General features: G+C 38.8%; 1 protein-coding gene across 5 annotated transcripts in view; it reads left to right on the top strand.

Annotated features, from left to right (window-relative positions):
- The window catches only part of VPS13B (vacuolar protein sorting 13 homolog B), a 358,159-nt gene that overhangs the window by 237,541 nt on the left and 100,216 nt on the right, over positions 1-20,402 (top strand). For all 5 annotated transcript variants that reach the window (XM_035126123.2, XM_035126121.2, XM_035126124.2 and 2 more), the window contains exons 34-35: positions 7,549-8,251; positions 15,088-15,225. In XM_035126123.2, the coding sequence (XP_034982014.2) occupies positions 7,549-8,251; positions 15,088-15,225 (841 nt within the window). The remainder of the gene's footprint in view (positions 1-7,548; positions 8,252-15,087; positions 15,226-20,402) is intronic.

Raw genomic sequence — 20,402 nt, 5'->3', positions numbered from 1 at the left:
CTCCACTTATGTTCAAGCTGTCTCCCAGCTTGTTCTCTCGCCCTAAGCTCTGGGCAATCGTGTTAGCAGCCCAAGCCATTTGGATGTTCAAGAGTTTGGCCAGGGCTTCAACAGGAGTGCCAGTCATGGCAGCTAAAAAAATCCCCCAGAGCTGTCAGGAAACCTCTGAGGGCAGATCATCCTAATTGGTCCCCTGCCTCTGAAGAGGGGGAAAGTTTCTGAAAGCCTCAATCCCAACGGAAAATGATCTAACCATGACAAAGGACTGATGCCAGTATCTCCTACTTTCTTATCACCCTCTTCCTGCCCTGTTGAGAAAACGAAGTCCAGAGTGTGGACTGCCACACACATTGGGCCAGTGACATGTTGGGACAGCCCCATGGTTGTCATGGCAGCCATGAAGTCTTGAGCCACCCCAGAACCAGTCACTTTGGTAGGATGTTGAAGGCTTCCAAAACCAGGAGTCTGGGAATCCTTGGCACTGCCTACGAGACCAGTTCTGTCAGCTTAGGCAGGGAAACTGCTGGGCAGCGAGGCAGGCAGTAAACCAGCAGAATTCCTAATCTGACTTGATTGCTCAATGCCAGGAACACCACCACCACCACCACCACTGTGAGTTAGGTTAGACTGAGAGTTGCTCTTAATGGCTGAATAAGAATTTAAATCTCGGTCTCATCGGTCCTATTCCAACACACTTAATCACAACACTGGCTCCATAATCCCCACACTGTAATTATTTATGGGTGGGTTTTTTTTCATATTTTGAGCTGATGTGGACTCGAAAGGATTTCCATAGGAATAGAAAAAATGAACCCCCTTTCTAAAATTCTGATAGAAGAAATCAGAATTAATGTTCATGCGCTAGTCAGGATATTCTTTGCCCACAAAAACATTTAACTTTTAGCTGGAGCACAAAATTGGGTCAGACGTCATAATGAAGAAGAAGATATGATTGGCACGTTTACTCTGTGGTTTCACGCTTGCAATTTGTTCCATATTTTATGTGATGTGAAAAATGAGCTCATGATTGGCTAAAGATGTTTAGATGAGAGTTTGAAAATGACTATGATGCAAGTTGGAAAGAGGACTTAAATAGTCCTGTTACATAATTATAACTAAAATAAAATGGAATTGCTTCATACAGATGTGTAACATTCTTCATTCAACACACCCACTTCAGAAGTATATTCTGTCTTGACTATGTGACCTGAGGAGTTTTCTCTGTTGTTAAAATATAGTACCAGAGCCAGTAAATCCCTGAAATATATTTTTGCCACCACTACATACATATATATTTTCCCACAATTTAATCAAGCATTTCAAACATTAAAACAAGCTTCATATTAATTCAGTGTTTCCAGTTGGTTAAATGATAAATTAAACTACTGGTGGCAGGAAATGCACTCTTTGTTTTTTTTAAAAAAATCCATCCAGCAGCACCTTAAAGACCAACTAAGTTTTTTATTTTGGTATGAGCTTTCGTGTGCATGCACACTTCTTCAGATACACTGAAATAGAAGTCCCCAGACACTTATATTTAGAGAAAGGGTGGGGGAGGGGTATCACTCAGAAGGGTGGTGGAAATGGGTGTTTGACTGACTGATAGCTGTAGTTGACTGTAAACTACTGCAAATGGTCTTGCATGAAAAAGCAAGGGGTGAGATGGCTGAAGATCGCTTTATCATGTATAATGAGATAAGAATCCAACATCTCTGTTCATACCAGGTCTCTCCATGGTTTTAAGCTTGGTGATAAGTTGCAATTCAGCAACTTCTCTTTCCTGTCTATTTCTGAAATTCTTTTGTAGTAAGACAGCTACTTTGAGATCTTGTATAGAATGTCCTGGGAGATTGAAGTGTTCTCCTACTGGTTTCTCTGTCTTGTAATTCCTGATGTCAGATTTATGTCCATTTATCCTTTGGCGTAGGGTTTGGCCTGTTTGTCCAATACAGAGAGCTGAAGGGCACAGTTGGCATTTGATGACACACACAATGTTGGAGGATGAGCAATTAAATAGTCCTGAGATGGTATGTTGGATGTTGTTGGGGCCAGTAATGGTGTTGTCCGGGTGTATGTGGCAGCAAAGTTGGCATCTGGGTTTATTGCAGGCTCTGGTACCAGTGTCCATGTTAAGTCTGGTGGTTGTATTATTGTGGGTGAGGAGTTGTTTAAGATTGGGTGGCTGTCTGTAGGCAATGAAAGGTCTTCCTCCCAGAGCTTGAGAAAGAGAGCTGTCATTGTCCAGGAGAGGTTGTAGATCTCTGATGATGTGTTGTACTGTTTTAACTTGGGAGCTGTATGTGATAACTAGTGGTGTTCTGTTATTTTCTTTTTTGGGGTCTGTCTTGCAGCAGGTTCTCTCTAGGTATCCGTCTGGCTCTGTTGATCTTTTGTTTAACTTCATCAGGTGGATGTTTTAGTTCTAAAAAGTTTTTGTTTTAAGTTGTTCACTTTTGGAGCAATCTTTTTGACCATCAAGGAGAGATGATGGCTCAAGCAAGGGGGAGGTCAGTGGTTCGTGGTTCCCTTTGCAGAGCAGATGAGCAAGGCAAAAGTCAGCACCTGGTTAGGAGACCAGGGTGTGGGTCTAAGACCCTGGATACCACTCCTGCGGCTGAGGCAAAACAGATAAGTTGTCTTAGTAAAATACTGGAGCAAATAGTTGAATTGTGTAACAGGAGTATGTAGTCATGGATTAGTGGCCCCATCTCCAGAGAGTTGCATCGTGGCTAGTTAAAGTGCTGGTTAAATGAGCTTTTGGCTCATTCAAGATAGTGAAGTTTGCAACTATGGGTTCAGTGTTGTGGAGGTGGTTTCCAGTGCCAACAAACCCACAGGGGATGGGCAAAGGCATGGATCAATCTCTTACTTAAAATTGCAGTTGTTGGAAGATGTTGCCTCTAAGGAATCCTAGTCTGGGACCACAAATAAGCATACTACAATTTTGTGTGTGTGTGTGTGTGTGTGTGTGTTCATAAAGCAAGAAATGATATGCAAGAGAACTGGATTTTCTTCCAGGCTATGTGTTTAAGAAAGTTATTCGGTTAAAGCAGGAAAGGATAGCCGAATAATTTTATACCAAACCTATTTGTGATTGTAAAGAAATCAGGTCTGTTTCAGTCATCATTTCAAAGTTGCCAACTGACTTTTAATCTATATACTATAAAGGAAGCAACCCACTGCAGTGTTAACAAACTGTAATTGCAAGCCACCCACCTCTCACTTGAACAGCTTGAACCATGAGGTTTTACAGAAAATAGTCCATGATCAAAAGAACATCTTAGAATCGTGTCATGGGGCTAGTGTTAGCCTACTATGATTTCTAAACTTGAATAACTAGTACCATGCCATACTACAAAATGGTTTTGAAACACTCCTCCATTATAAAAAGAAGAAGAGTTTAACGTGCAACACGGGGAGCTTCTGTTAGTAAGACAGGTCTAACCTTAATGGGGTCACTGTAATTGTCCCAAATCCCGTCTGGCATAAAATGATTTTGAGGCTGGCTTTTCATTTCCTTGATTTCCTTGGAGATTTTAGTTTTCATATTAATACATTGGAGTGACAGTCCTTCCAACTATTAAGGTAATACGGCTGCTTAAAGAGGAAGTTTCATGACATATCATGGCTTTAGTAATAAAAAGCACCTGAGCATATTTACAACAATGCTTGAGGATGCCCAGCAATAGCAGCGTGTGTACTGTAGCAGCTATAGTTAAGCCTTATCTCTCTATCTTCCCTAAATGCTTTTGAATTCAAGGGGTTAAGCTAGTAAAGTCACTTATCTCAACACATGACAAGGAAGAATTTGCCACAGTTCCCTAGCTACTACCATAGCTTTCATCACCTCCTCTATAGAGACTGCCATGAAGTGAAAGGATGGAGAAAATGCACTGAAGCAATCTAATAAGTAAACTATCAACTTGACATTTTTCAGCGATTGAAAACTTTTTCACGTAGCAATTCATTCAGACAGAGAAACTGTAGAATCCCTCTGATTTAAGGCCCATCTGGTTATGCTCAAAGTTTTAAAGCTATTCTATCAACATAAAAAAAAATCCAAGTTGTATACTACTTTTCTTCGCCAAACTATCCATTTTTAAGCCACAAATATTTTCCCAGTACTTTTAGATTTTATCTAAAAAGTATATTTTAACAGTATTTTAAATAGTTTTTAAAACAATAACAATTTATCTTGATAGATGACATGCTGTGTTTTTTCATTTTATTTTAATTAGCCATTGTGAAACCAAATTCCCCTTTGTTTTATTCCTTTGAATACTGTTTAATTACGGTTATCATGCCAGATATCTTAAAGGTTATTTTACCAATACAGTTTCATTTAACATAAGCCATATGGAATCAATAGTGCTGTTTCCTAAAGTAAATGCTTGGAAAATCTTACATTCATATGTTAAGAGTGCACATCCTTTCCTCATTAGTTGGAAAGTACAGGGATTTTGGCACAGGTTCTGTGTGGAAGCATTGTGCAGCTTTTATATGGATTTTGTTTTTAGCCTTTGATGACACTGTTTAGAATAGGAAGTATCTAATAAGTAAAGCATTTTGTCTAATGTGCTGCCAGTGTGTTTAATATATGCCTGGAGGTCTGAAACATTATCTTCTCCACTGCAGTAATATGCATTTAATTCTCTGAAAGCAGAAGGTCGAACTTTTAAAAGGGACTCAAAGTACATTTTCAACTAAAATAATTTAAAACACATGTGATAGGGGACCTGAGTAATGTACAGTTGGTTTTTATGGTTTAATCATGATCATGTTAATGCACACCAGTAGCTAATTAAAGAAAACTTTTATTGTTCGTTTTAAATGGGTTATGTAAAGAGTAAGTGAACTGATATAAATGCAGCTCAACGATAAATGTTGCCATTACATTTGCTATCAGGAAGCCGATATTGGTGCTTTTGGCATCTTTAAAATATTGGCCCATTTCTTCCATAACAAAGCATGGAACGTTTTTAGAGTTCTTGCATTTGGAATTGCTCACCAGTATAAAAGGATATTCCATTTGATGCCCAGATTTATTGCCAAGCTTGCCTTTTAAAGTTAATAGCTGCAAATCCCAACTCAGTAACTGGCTAAGTGACATATAACGATATATATCCTCCCAGAGATCATCCCTAGCAGATCTCTGTGTCTTGCCATAGCCCTTACAGTCTGCTGGATATAGTTTCCTGGAGGCATTGCCTGTGTGCCAAGTCAGAACATCAAAAGGTGATAATGCTGGTGTACTTTCTAGCTATGCAACTCCCTCCCCTCAGAAGCCTGTTTAATTCCAAGTCTGGCTGCTTTCTAGAGACAGTACTGGCTTGTGGTGTAGTGACTGATGACTTTATCCAGCTTTTCTTATATATTGCCTTATTGGTTTTTTTTTGAGGGGGTGGATTTTATGGTTTGGTTTTCTATATTCTACTTTTTTCATGCAACAGCTTGCACTTCTGGATCCGCATGATAAAAAAAAAATAGTATACAATGCTTCAATACAATTCTTACTAATTTATTAGTGAGACACATATTCAAACCAGTGTTCTATTTTGCATAATATTTTGAAAAATAAGGCTGCTCTTCTGTTTTGTACAATACTTTTTGTAGAAGCAAAAACCATGCGACAATGCGTTAATAGAAAATGCTTGTTTGAGATAGAACCAGGGATTTGGGCATTAAAAAGCAGGGTGATGAATCATGCTTCTCTGTCATTAATTGATAGTGCCTGCCGCATACTGTGCAATATCAGTACAGGACTCACCACTCCTACTCAGTTCAGCCAGTGATTAATATAGAGACTTTTGCAGCCTGCTTCAAAAGCCATTCCGGGATATTTAAATATCATGGGTTTGTCAAGGTTACAGTAGTCAGTGCAGAAGTTTAAGAAATAGGTATTGGATTCAAGTTGGAAAATCTGTAACTAAAAAACAAAAATTTATAGTATTAATGTTTCTCTTTGCAGTAGCTATGCTTCAGTACAAAAATTGATAGGTCTAAGGAAATAGTTGTTTCCTTTGACTCATAAAAAGTCACTTTGTGGACACATTTCAGTGGGAATTTTTTCTTCTATTTTTATGCTGAACATCTTCTAAGTAGACCATATTGCCTTTTCTTTAGCAACAGGCCTATTGGGAAGAGAGTGGCTTTAGTCCCAAATCTTTGCTTAACCACTCAACAGTTCTTGTGGTACACAGCAATGCATTGAGTGGGAACAAAGTCAGCAGGACTTGTTTGTCGTCATGACTTCAACACACAACATCCTGTTAGCGACCAAGATGGTTTAAAGATGTGAAAGGCAAACAAGTGGCTTGCTGAAGGAACTGGTCATATTTTCTCTACAGCAGGGGTGACTAAACTTCAGGCTGAGGACCATACTGGCCCATGCTCAATTCTCTCCTCCTGGGGCCAAACTGGGTGTGGCAGAAGTGTATAAGTGGGCATAGAATCATAGAATGGTGGTGTTGGAAGGAACCTTGAAGGTCATCTAGTCCAAACTGCAATGCAGGAATCTTGAACATGTGGTCCCCTCCAATCTACTTTGAAACCATACTGGACCCTGCATAACCTTGCAAATGTGCTAGCAGAACAGCCAGTGTTAAATTTTGTTAAGAATGAGTTTTCAGGGGTGGGGCTCAGAAAAGTCTTTTGGCTCCACAGAATCCCGGCAAGGGGGGGGGCGCTATGGAGCAGTCAGTAACAAATATTGTTTTATTTTTATTTATTTTGATAATAATTGACAAATTGACAAATTTGGAAGCTTTGGGGGATGACAAAAAAATCTTTTGGCATCACAACAGGGACCTATATCAACAATTGAGTTATAGAAGTCGTTATTATTATTTTTAAGGAAGAATTTTGTGGGTCATTATGGTGTCACAGCAGCTGATCAGTAAACCAGCCAGCAGTTTTAAATACTGTACCATATTCTACTGGCAAGCCAGGTGCCCCCCCCCCAAATCTTATATTTGTACAGCTGGTTCTTCCTGCCTAAATGTAGAACCTTACCTTTGTCCCTATTAAAATTCATTCTATTAGTTTGGGCCCAGTTTTCCAATCTGTTAAAATCATCATGAATCCTGATTCTGTCTTCTGTGGCAATAACTACCCCCTCCCAGTTTGATGTCCTCTGCAAATTTGATGAGCATCTCCTCAATACCTTCACCCAGGTCTGTTATTTAAATATAATTAATTACTTAAAAGGCGGCTGATCAGTTAAAACATCTTTAATTGGATGACACACTATCTTTTGAATTCCTAAATGGTCTGAAAAACAAATTAGTTTGAATGTAGGAAACATGTATTCCTCCTGCCACATCTTTCACTAGCATGTCATTAAATATGAGTCACCATTTCTCTGGAACAGACACCTGCTGAGTTTTCATGAGTGATTCCTATTTTAAAAGTTAACTTGGCAAATTTCTTTTTTTTAAATAGAATTCTCTCTCTCTTGACCTCATGTTTATATAGCAATTGTTTTATGTTGTGAAATGGAAATACTTAGGATATGGCTGTTTTAAGTTAATATGATATTTTTCTTCCCAGGTTTCCAAACAGGAACAGAAAAAAATGGATACATCTGATGGAGGCATGACTGAAACATCTTCACGTTACAGTGGAGCCCAAGACAGTGGCATTGGCAGCGACAGTGTTAAAATCAGAATAGTCCAAATAGAACAACACAGTGGTACCAGCCACCACCGCATTGCCCGTCCTTCTCGGCAATCTTCTATCGTGAAGAACCTGAACTTCATTCCCTTTGATATTTTTATTACAGCAAGCCGAATATCCTTTATGACTTACTCATGTGCCAGCTTACCTAAGTCAAAATCGCTGGAAGATCAGAAAGATGGAGAGAAAGCAGCCAAAACTTCATTGAACCTTCCTGAAGCAAACTTGAGAGTTGAGCACGATTTCAAGAAGCCCAGCGGAGCAGGCATTTCATCTGTAACAGCAGATGATCTATTGAATGCCAACAGTTCACTACCTTCTGGGAAAAAACCAGGTCTTCTATCTCTTGAAAGTCTTCATGCTTCTACAAGATCATCTGCTAGGCAAGCCTTGGGCATAACTATCGTTCGACAGCCTGGTCGCAGAGGAACTAGTGACTTGCAGTTAGAACCATTTTTGCACCTTGTTGTATCCCAACCTTCTTTGATCTTAAGCTGTCACCATAGAAAGCAGAGAGTGGAAATATCTGTGTTTGATGCTGTCCTTAAAGGTGTAGCTTCAGACTACAAGTGCACAGGTAAGACCATTTAATGACTGGCAGAATAATAATTCTTTTGTTCAGACATTACCTTGATGTACTGTGGACAACTTTCCTTCATGACCACATAATCTGGACTCTGCTCAAGTTCAGAAACATTTTTTTTTTAATCTTAAGAAAGCAGTATTGTATAGCTAAACGTTTCAGTTAGAAGTGTTTCCCCCTTTTCTCGCACAAACCAGTATATGAATGTCATTATTAACCTTTAAAACATTAAATTGCTCCATATAAAATGGCATGCTTGCTGTGGAGCAGTACTGTTGTTCCTATGACATCTTTCTTTTAAGCAGTACTGTACTGCCTTAAGAGTACTGCCTTTGTAAGTACTGCTTTAACAACCTTTGGGCCCATGAAAAGCCTTCTAGTAGGCTTATCAGATCCAAGTATTAAAGGGAATCTGGATCTGCTGGTTTTTCTCTGGGGGCTCTACTTGATCAATGCACATTTGCCTGGGGTTCCCCAATGATTTTAAAAAGATATGATTGCATGTCAGTGTTGTTTTGAAGGGTCTGTTCCATGCTGCTACCTCAACCCCATTTTCACTCCTGAAAATGTCATGTCAGCCGCTTGTCCACTTGGTAACATCAGGGTTTTGATTTCAAAGGGTGATGTGAATACTGCACAGACATTTGTGGGGAAGTGGCCACAACTAAGAGGACCTTTGCACAGAAGGGAAGGACTGTGCAGGAACTATCAACCACCCTGATGCCTGGGACTATTAGAAGGAGCTGCTACCTAAGGAGTTTCTCCTGCTGTCTGAGATCGCGTGGTGGGGGGGAGATCCCTTGCCTTTTTGGCAGAAACCTGAGTGCATTTGAATGTTATTGGTTTCCGAAATGTATTAGAATTTTGTATTTGTGTGGTATCCTTTCTGAGCCACTTTGGGGGGCTTTTTGGTGGCACTTAAATAGTCAAGAACAAAAGATCCCAGGTTCCACCCCCAACCTCTCCAAGTAGAGTAGGGAAACACTCCTGCCTAAAACACTGGAGAGTCAGCCAGTGTCAAGGGTTGTTGTGGCTACTCTTGAGTAACAACCCTCCACATCTGCTTGTCTTTCAGATGTTTTTATTGGTGCATATTATTTACAGTGCAAAGTGTCCATAAAACATGTCTGCCTCAGTCTGAGTCAGAATCTCGCAATGTTTGCTTTCTGTTTCGCGCCCAACATAACAGCCTGGGAACTGTGAAGCGCCTCCCCCTGCTCCGACAGGGAGCCGTTCGCCTCAATTCCGGCGTGGGGGGGGGGGGGAATGGCCTTCCGACTGACTGTCTGCCGGTCCCTTCTTCCCCTTCCCTCTCTCCCTCCCCTTGGAGCAAGGGCTCTCTGATGCTGTCAGAGCCTTGGCTCTCCCTTTCTGTTTCCTGGCTCTTCTAGTCTGATCCTGTGCTTGACTTACTGCTTGGGGAGGAACTTGACCTGATGAGGGGGGGGGGGTTGTTCCCTATAAGCCTTCCCCCTTACAGTCAGCATAGACAATACTGGGCTAGATGGACTAGCTAGCTTCCTAGCTTATTGTGGCTGATCGTGTACAGAAGTAAGGACTAGAATATTGGTATGTATGTGCATCATTTGCAGAAAAGGATGAAATGAAATAGAATGATTTTCTACTTTATTCCATTGCAAGCATTTAACAAGCATTAAATAGGAAAGAAAATACCAATCTTCTCGCTGACAAAACTGACAAATAGCAGAATTTTGATCCGAGATACTGTTTCTCAATCACTCCAAAATATTTATATTCATATTTGAAATTGTTGGCCTAGATTTACTTTAACTTATTCAGCATGTGACGGCTTTAAGATTAACAGCAGCAATCTTTCTCCTCTTGCCAAACTTTGGGCAATCCATTTCATTTTCAGAAAAGAAATACATTGTTAGATTTAGATGTAGTACACCACATTTTTATTCTCCAAATTTCTGCCTAAAGGTATTAACAAGTTTGTTAAATGCTTTGAGCAAAAAGGAGAGTAAAATCATATTGGAAGCCATAGTGAGAATAAATGCCATCTGTACTAAAGCTGTCTGTAGAATAAAATACTGAAGAAACTGAACTGATACCTTGGCTGGGATCCAAAGAGCTACTTTAGGCATACCCAGCAAGTGCAAAGTTTCCACTTTGCCTCTAAAATCCCCTCTCTTTTTGTGTAGTTTAGATTTCGAACATGTGAGCAGGGCCTGTGTGCTGTATTAGTGTATAGTACAAAGTATCTTTTAAATACTTTTATAAGGAATAAATGGTGATGACAACAATGGGGACCATACACACTCCTCTTTCTCTGTTCTGAGATGTAACAGGAGCATTTTAAAGCAGCATCACTAGTATATGTAATAACATGTGCTCCTTAGATGGGTCTAGTGTGTGGTCATCAGGTAGGTCATTTTCTCTGTTTGCAGAACTTTGCTAGCATCTAGAATCTAGATTAATGAATAAATTGAATGCTTCAGCCATGAACTATTCCATTTTGGAATACTTTCTGTCCACGAAAGATTCTGAATTCTGAGTTCCACTGTAAAGAGGGCTACTGGTAGTTCTAGCAACCAGACACAGACTTTTACTTATCGTGCTACTGTTTGGCCACTTGCTCGATTGGTGTCAGCTTTAGAGAGTCCATCTGCCCATTGCCATCTCTCTCCTCTTTGTGCTCGTGTCTGTGGTGCTTCTTAACTATTTAAACCTATAAACAAACAATCAGATTTAAATAAATTAAGGTATTTTATCAAGTAACCAGTATCGCATCAAAGCCGCTGTTGTGGTGGCTTATTTAGCAGCATTTCATTGGCTTATTTTCCAAACTTCAACCCTTAAAGCACAGACTACTAAGAAAAATAAATGTGGCTTTACTTTTACCAAACAAAGCAATGATGTGGCTCCATGAAGTTTCAATTGTCTCATAATTGTCAGGATTTGTGGTCAAAACTCACTATTCCATCACTCGTGAGGAATGTGGTCATCCTATCGTGTCAGCGTCATCGTTTGGCGGTTTAAAAAATAAAAATAAATTAGATTTGCCACACACATCTCAGGGATATTTGGCATGTATCATTTATTACCAGAAAATATGTCATTGGGAACTGTGCATGACATTGTTTAAACCATTTAATTTGGTTAGTAGCATTAATATTCAAGCCAATTCCTGCAGCTTGGGTCTGATAGATCATCTGTTAGTACTTTGTGGGGGAAAGTAGTATCTTCCAAAGAAAATGTAGGGTTCTGAAAGAAGAAAATTAGTGTGTGTGCGCACACATCTCTAGCTTGTGGGCAGAGCTGCCCTGAAGCGGAAGACACAAGGAAGTTCCTCATATGGAAGTGTGATACCCTGTTTCTCATATTTTAAGACATACCCATAAAATAAGCCATAGCAGGATTTTAAGCATTCAAGGAATATAAGCCATACCCCGAAAATAAGACATAGTGATAGGCGCAGCAGCAATGCCAGCCGTGGCAGGAGGAGGAGGAAAAAAATAAGACATCCCTTGAAAATAAGCCATAGTGGGTTTTTTTGAGGAAAAAATAAATATAAGACATGTCTTATAATATGAGAAACACGGTAATACAATACATACACCGCAGATGTTCTATAAAGAAGCCATTGCAGCCTGTTCCTGATCTGGTGATAGGTTGGGACACTGGAGGAGGAAGTTACTATTTCTTTCTCTCTGCTAATATGATAAGAAAATGCTACTTTTCTCCACTGTCAATTTATTCCTAATCTCTGCTTCTTAATTCTGTTGTAGTAATAATGCACCAGCCGTGTCTTTTTACCTTTATGACCGCTATATTCCCCCCCCCTTAAGAATCTGAATGACTTTTGTCAAAAGCTTTTTGAAAGTTTAGGTATAGAATACCTACTTATTTATAGACTTCACCAGCTGCATAGAAAGCTGCCTTATATCGGGTTGGACTTCTCCCATCTATCCCAATTTTGTCTACTCTGACTGTCAGTGGATCTCTCCCAGTGGTGAACTTTCATGAAACCTGCTACCTGATCCTGTTAACTTAGGTGTGTCAGGGATTGAATCTGGGATCTTCTGTATACAGAACATGAGCTGTACCACTAAGATGTCATTCCTCCTCTATATTACAATTTGAATTTTTTGATACAACAATTCTAAGTGGTTGGTGAGGCAAGACTTCCCTGTGCTGAAATCACAGCACATTGACATGTTCTGTAATTCTAGTTTTTCACCAGCTTATCTATGATTTATTAGGATGGTGGGGTTTTTATAAAACAAATCATCAAGTTATTCAAATTATGTGGCCCTCCCAGTAATCTTTTTCTTTACCTAAATTTACAATAATGTGAAGTGTATGCAATTTCTCCTTAAGACATAGTTTGTTAATTATCCATTTTGTTGAAAAATCAATAGTTTCAATTTGAGTTATTTAAGAACTCTCAGGTGAATATTAATGTGTTGTTATTTTTTAAGTTGTCAGTTAAACTGATGCACTTGGTTTTATAGGCACACACACAGAGAAAATGAAAATTTGAATTTAAGGACTCATAAAAAGTAACCTAGCATAAATGGATTGCAGTATGACAAATTTAATTTTAGTGCGTGAGAATCTTCTCTCGGACTATCTATAGTATCTGATGATCAATTCTAATCTCATTGACACCTTTAAAAAGGCAAAAGTAGTTGGATGTTTTATATATTATTTCTGGATTTTTAAGTTTTCAATACAGTGCTGTTTTACATATGCATTTTTGCTTTTTCTTTGCTTTGTGATCTATTCTGATGAGAATTGAATGCAAATATTGGAAATAAATAAAATGAACTTGAAGGGTTGATTTTACAAACAAAACAAAACAAAACCCAATCTTGGTGATGAAGGGTATTCTAAGCAGAAAATGCATTTGAGCTATCCAGTATTGTATTCTTTTGTAATTACCATTGGAGCAGGCAGTAATTTTAAGTGAAAGAAAAGGAAGAGCTTATTGTAAAATATACAGTGGTACCTCTACTTACGAATTTAATGCGTTCCAAACACACATTCGTAAGTAAAATAAAAAAAGTAAATCGAATCCCATAGGAATGCATTGGGAGAAAAAAATTCATAAGTCGAAGCAACCCTACCTAAAAATTCATAAGTAGAAAAAAATCCTATCTAAACCGCATCCAAGATGGCGGACGGAGCTCCGTTCGTAAGTAGAAACATTCGTAAGTAGAGTTATTTGTAAGTAGAGGTACCACTGTATAGTACAAGCTTGTACAGTGCTGTAAAATCAAGACCTGAATATTGATCAAATAATGATATTGAAAAACCAACAGAGGAATGTGCTAACTTTTAGTTTAACCTTTGACTTCCCATGTAGAACTAAAGTCACAATTACTTGGTTTCAGTATGTTATTTGAAATTACACGAGGTTTAATACCTGCCAGGTTATATAGCAATCCTGTGATTAAGTCAAGAAATGCATTCCAAAACATAAGTCCATACCACACTGCCATATGTTGACTATAAGCAAAGATATGAAACTACCGTACAGTACTTCAAGAGAAAGCACCACATCCTACTTGTGAATAAAGCTATTGGTAACATATTTAAATTATCTGACTATCAGGGAGCAGTATTCTCTGCAAGCATCACTATAGAACAAAAGAGGATCAAGGGTCATGGTGGTAATGCAGTGTGGGATTAAGCCAGAATGAAACAATTTTGTGGATAAAATTCTTAAAGCGGTTCTTTTTAATGCTTAAGCACTGCAGCTACTTAAGAACAGAAAACAAAACACCCAATTGAAATATAACAAAGACTGTGGGTTGCCGTAGATTTTAAAAAGTTTTACGCAGTGCTGATTTCTCATATACATTGTCCAGGACATGAAGAAAGACAGAGAACTGAAAAGTACCAAATGTGAACTTTTAGTCACAATTGGGAATATTAAGGATTGAGCAAAGGGGTTTCATTAAAGAGGGCCAAGAGGAAAAGCTACTGAAGTTAACTTCAAAAGCCTAGTAGTAAAAGGGGATTGCAATGTCAGTGAAACTGCAAACTGTATCAAATAACCCATAAGTAGAACCACTCTACTGCATTTCCAAACATGTGGTTTTCTGATCTCTAGGGCTTGTTTATAGTTTATTCCTTTTCTTGTTTGCTTGCTTTTACTTTTGTGCTTATCGTTTGAAAAGAATGCTACGAAATTTTGAATGCATTGCTAATAGGGTTAGAAATTAGATCATAGACCTATTTTGAATGCCCGGTTAATAGGCACCTATTAGTTACACTGAACTTAACTGTTTATATGTGGCACCTTTAAACATTTGATGGTAGTATCTGATGATTTGCAGTCATTTCTATAATTATCATATTATAGTATTTATATGAGATATACGTGTATACTGTGGCCTGGTTTGCAAGACAAAGTAAGCCAAACCATGGTTTACCAGGGCCAGGTGAATGTGTGGGCTCCTGGACAGACCCCATACTTCTGGTTTGGTTCTCTCCTCCCTAACCATGAGCTGTTGTAAAGGTTTATTCTTGACTGCAATTTGTGGTTAGTGAGTAGATACCATAATCACAAGCCTGGTTTGGACACTTAGTGTTGCACAGGAGCAGAAAGGCCCAGAGAGGAGAAAAGCAGCTGTGAGTTCCTTTCCAGGAGGCCACCACTTCTCACTTTCCCATCGGCCTGCAATTTTCCTTACTGTGTCACATGAACCAGGACTTTATCTATATAAACTTGATGGTATATGAACCAGCCATAGATATTTAAAAGCTATGAATGCACATTACTTCCCTTCACTACTTTATTACATTGTTAGCTGTTGTATTAACAACATGTCCTAACCAGACTCTTCTCACTGTGGTAGACCCTGGAAAAACTCTCCCAGAAACTCTGGACTATTGCAAGACATGGTTACAGACAGTGGCAGGGGAAATTGATGCTAAAAGCGGCATCCCACCTCCTCTCATCTCATTGCAGATTAAAGACTTCCTCAATGGACCAGGTAAGCATACCATTGTTATTATTACTCTTGCAAAGCAAGAGGCACAAGCAACAGTTAGGCAAGGTTCAAAGTCCACCTCTATCTCTTAACCGTTGGCGTTCACTGGGTAACCAAGTCCGTGCTTCCGAGTTCCGTGTCCAATTGTGGGCTTCTTGTCCATCAGTTTCCCCAAGGATTGCTGTTTGTTCCAATTCTGCAGTAAACAGCGAGAAAGTGTCAGGAGGAGAGAGAAAAAGCCCTGCTCGGACATGGACATGGAAATCACAGACCTGTGCTTGGAAAGCAGATTGCAAAAGGAAGTCTTGATAGCCCTTAGTGTAGTATTTGAAGAAATGGTATCAGTAGTAATTTACAGTAAACAAGTATGGGACCCTCAGCCAGGAGTTGATCTGGGCTGCTTGAAAACCCACATGCATGGAACAAGTTTCAAGTGACCTAAACAAAATAATCTAGGTGGCACTCCACACATAGAGCAACAGGACCATATAAATAGTTGATAAAGAGAGTAAATACATCCCTACAGATGCTGGTATTTAAGTTGTGTGCCATTCTATAAATATGTGGGCTGATGGTTTATGTTAAATGATTACTTAAAATTATATTGCAACTGTAAATATTCCAAGGTGTATACATTCGTTATTGATTACCGTAGGGACAACTAAACTAAAATCGTTTTACAGCACTTTTATTTCAACTCTTACAAATGCTAGCAAAATAAATTCCAATTATCTCAAAATTTATAGAGTGAATAAATGTCAAGCTATACAGTACTGTGTTTTTAAACTAGCCCTTTCCATTCATTTGTAAAATACATAGGAGAAAATTATTCAAGATTTCAGTTTTTATACTGCAGCCTAACATGTAACTCATTTTATGTGATATTTTATACTAATAAATGCAAATGTGTGTACAAAAGATTTGCCTCCTTAAATTTACATTACCTGTTTGTAATGAGAGAGAGAGAGGGAGAGGGAGAGGGAGACTAATAGTGGTGAACTGCATTTGAAAAGATGCAAAGTTATATTAAGTCCTTGTTGGTCAGCTGGCCATGATGGAGATTATCATATTGTTTTATGACCTCACTGTTCTTTCTAATTGATAACTTAATATTTTTCAAAGATAAAAACATTAAATACGGGGATGTTTTGGCTTCCTGACATACTTTATCCCAGTCTTTGTGAAAAAATATTACAAAAACTGTCAGCAATTCATAAAGTTTAATATACCTAAAAGTTACTAATTACAAGTCTAAGGAAAATGCAAGCTTTCTTTTTATATATATATAATATATTTATTGAAAATTTTACAATATAAAAATATAAAAAATACAAAATAAAAACGAAAGAAATAAAAAGAGAGAAAAAGAAAAACAACAAAACCAAATATCAGAATCTTATTAATGTCTTATCCTCGACTTCCCCGTCCCTCCCTTCCCGAATCTATTTTATATCCCATTATGCAGCTTTCACAATGCTTACAAAATAACTCAACAATTACGATTCTTATTCTTCACTCAATCGTATGTCTTACTCACTTTTAGACATCATCTTAACTTCATCTAAGTATATCCTTTAGCCTTTAATTTCTCCCTAAAAATATATATCATTTTCCCCAAATCCTCCATCTTCATATATATTTACAAATCCTCTTAGATCTTTCCCTCCCTCCCCTGGGTAACAATTCCCTCAATTCCACCACCAGATCCTTGATCCTTAATCCGTAATCCTTAATCCTTTCCATTTCTCAAACCTCATAAACCATCCATTGATTAATAAGGAAAATGCAAGCTTTCTTGTGCCAAAATGCACACCCTTGTCATTTTCTTGGAATGACCTGTATGTATGAAATTATTAAGTTTATCATATTTTAGCTGTATGAGTTATTTTTATGTACAACATTTTGTCCAGTCAAATTAAGGAATATGGTAGACTCTGTTTTATCTTTCAGCAAAGAGGCTGCAGGAGGTTTGTTTGTCTAGGTTTTCCCCTCCCCCACTTCCGTTGGTCACATGTTTGTGATGAATAACATACCTCTCGCCATACATAAAAAAGCACTTTGTAGGGTTCCCTCCCCCTTTACCTCCAAAGGCAACAATTGTACCCATTAGCAAGGTCAGTGGTTTGGAGAAACCTGGAAAATAGCAGCTACCAGAAACCCACTACAATAATATCTCCAGCAGGTGATAGATTAGTTGGAACAAATTGGAACCATTGCACTTCGACAATCCTGGTTTCTTTCAAGCTGTTTTAAAATGTCGTCATTTTAATACACAGCCTCAGCCCTGCGGAACAGTCCACAGCAGGTTAATTTGAATCGTATGATGTGTCACTGCCCTCAGTTGACATGAGCTCCATTCCATGTGTGAAGCCATAATAAATCCATTCCCAACCGAGGCAAATTCCCTGTGAGAAGGTGAACTAATCCAGGCCTCACACTGGCATGTTAGCCCTCCATAATTGAAAGCAGGGCCACCTGTTCCCAGCACAGTTAGCCTATAGAGAGAGAATTAGCATTAGATCAGATACTTACTATATTGAAAAATCATTCATATTTTTGCGAGTTCAGCTGTGGGCTGCTTAGCATGACATCATATATAAACCTAGGAATGTGCCCACTTGATCCCAGTTTAACAGTTTTGTTAACCATGGTGTTGGTTAACTTTGAAATGAGAATTTTTTGATTTAATGAGAGCTGACATGTGAGAAGGGGAACTGACCGGGGTGCAGACTTTTCTAATTAACTTAGGGTCATTTGCAAAAAACACTCGAACACTCCGGTAGGGTTTTTTTTCCATTGCTTTGTTACAAATAGGTTTTTGAAATAGTGACGTAATTGGATAGCTGCATTTCTTAATAGAATGAAGAAAACTGCCAGATAGTAAATATTCATTAACACAGGTATGGTTTTAGCTGTTGCAAAGCATAGTTCTAGGAAATGCTTCAAAGAGCAAGAAATTGTACCTTCTCCATCCATATGAGCTATCATAATCTTCATAGTCTTGCTTTTGTTTTCATCAATTATCTCTCTTCACACCCTAAAAGCCCTTGAGCTTTTAGGTTTTCACTATACTGTATGTCTTAATTTTTGATAGATTAATTGTTGCTGAATTATGGATGAGGGTCTTAATTGTATACCTCGGGTGTTTCAGTCTGTGAAGAGGAGGACTTTTGATCCAGTGGATGACTCAGCTGACAGGGAAAGGGAGATAATTTTCACCAATTCACCGCTGCAGCTACCTTAGCCCCCAGAATATCTATCTAAGAAGGAGCAAATCATGATTGTAATGGATCAGGATTGTGATGGAAATGGTACATACTGCTTTTTCCATATGTACTTGCTAAGTAGGATAGTGAAAATAGCAACAGTGGGAAGCAAAAAAAAAAAGGAGTTTCTGTCCTCTTCTTTTCCCTTCCTCCTCTGCCATTCTGATTGATTTCACAGTGACCTGGATATGCTAAACTAAATCATGGCGAATAATGAATCTCTGGTGTAAAGTGGTATATAAGTTATATTCAATAAATAAATAAATGAACACATGAGTAAACAGCTTCCTGAAGAGGAGTTAGATGCTGCTTCACTCTCCCCTGGTAATTTTGCTGCTGCACCATGCTGAGCACTGCTTGGCTTGGCTTAGCATGTCATCAAAGCCTAGGCTTGTGGTTTAGCTCTCTCCAGATTAAGCACATGCTATAACCAAGGTTTGTCCTACAGATATGGCTTGAGGTTGGTCTGGGAGAGTTAAGCCCTGGTCTGGGGGACTTTTAAGTGAAACTGGATTAACTCAGTGCAGCACAGCTGCAAAAAGATCTCAATCTCATTTCCCTCAGCCTGCATCATGCTAAGCAATGGTTTGGCTTAGTGCAGTGTTTCTCAAACTTGGGTCCCCAGCTGTTGTTGGACTACAACTCTCATCATTCCTAGCTAGCAGGACAGAGGTCAGGGATGATGGGAGCTGTAGTCCAACAATAGCTGGGGACCTAAGTTTGAGAAATACTGACATATTTGATAAATATTTTGAGAAATACTGACTTATGACTTGAACAATGGAGGAAGCTGAACTAAAATGAACAGAAAAAATATTTTAATGAATGGGAGCATCAAGAGCTGAACAATTAAAGTGGAGATTCAGGGCTTGGAGAAGAATAATGGCCAACCATCTCGTCCTCTGTCGTCCCCTTCTCCTAGTGCCCTCAATCTTTCCCAACATCAGGGTCTTTTCCAAGGATTCTACTCTTCTCATGAGGTGGCCAAAGTATTGGAGCCTCAGCTTCACGATCTGTCCTTCCAGTGAGCACTCAGGGTTGATTTCCTTCAGAATGGAGAGGTTTGATCTTCTTGCAGTCCATGGGACTCTCAAGAGTCTCCTCGAGCACCATAATTCAAAAGCATCAATTCTTCGATGATCAGCCTTCTTTATGGTCCAGCTCTCACTTCCATACATCACTACTGGGAAAACCATAGCTTTAACTATACGGACCTTTGTAGGCAAGGTGATGTCTCTGCTTTTTAAGATGCTGTCTAGGTTTGTCATTGCTTTTCTCTTTTTGTCAGGAGGTGATGGGACCAGTGACCATGATCTTGGTTTTTTTGATGTTGAGCTTCAGACCATATTTTGCGCTCTCCTCTTTCACCCTCATTAAAAGGTTCTTTAATTCCTCCTCACTTTCTGCCGTCAAGGTTGTGTCATCTGCATATCTGAGGCTGTTGATATGAGGTTGTTGAAATGAGAAAATAGACAAGCTTTTCACATTACACACTTTTAAAGATATCGTTAAGGAACGTGCCTCTCAGATAGCATCAGGTGAACAACTAGAACGACCTCTCTACAGACACTACATTGGAAGCAAGTTCAGTTGGCATCAGATAAACTTCCAAGTATGCATGTTCCTGTTCCAATTTGGCAAAAACATTATGAAGAACTGAGATTTTGAATTCAATAGTTAAATGAGAACAATGTCTACAATCCAGTAAGGAGCATGAGCACACTGAAGACTTTCAGCAGTCCCCCAGGAAAGCTTAAAAAGTTGTTTGGCAGTTTAGTAACGTGAACTGCCAGAAAGGAGACCTTTGTTCCAGACTATGGTCCAATTCACACATAAAGTTAAACTAAACCATGGCTAAGTGTGACTATGGGAGCGTGTGGATAGTACTAGGAAAAACTTGTGACTGTGATGCTT

This window comes from Zootoca vivipara, chromosome 8 (genome assembly GCF_963506605.1).
Source record: "Zootoca vivipara chromosome 8, rZooViv1.1, whole genome shotgun sequence".
NCBI lineage: Eukaryota > Metazoa > Chordata > Lepidosauria > Squamata > Lacertidae > Zootoca > Zootoca vivipara.
The sequence above is the reverse complement of the archived record's forward strand: the minus strand, read 5'-3'. Positions and strand labels throughout refer to the sequence as shown.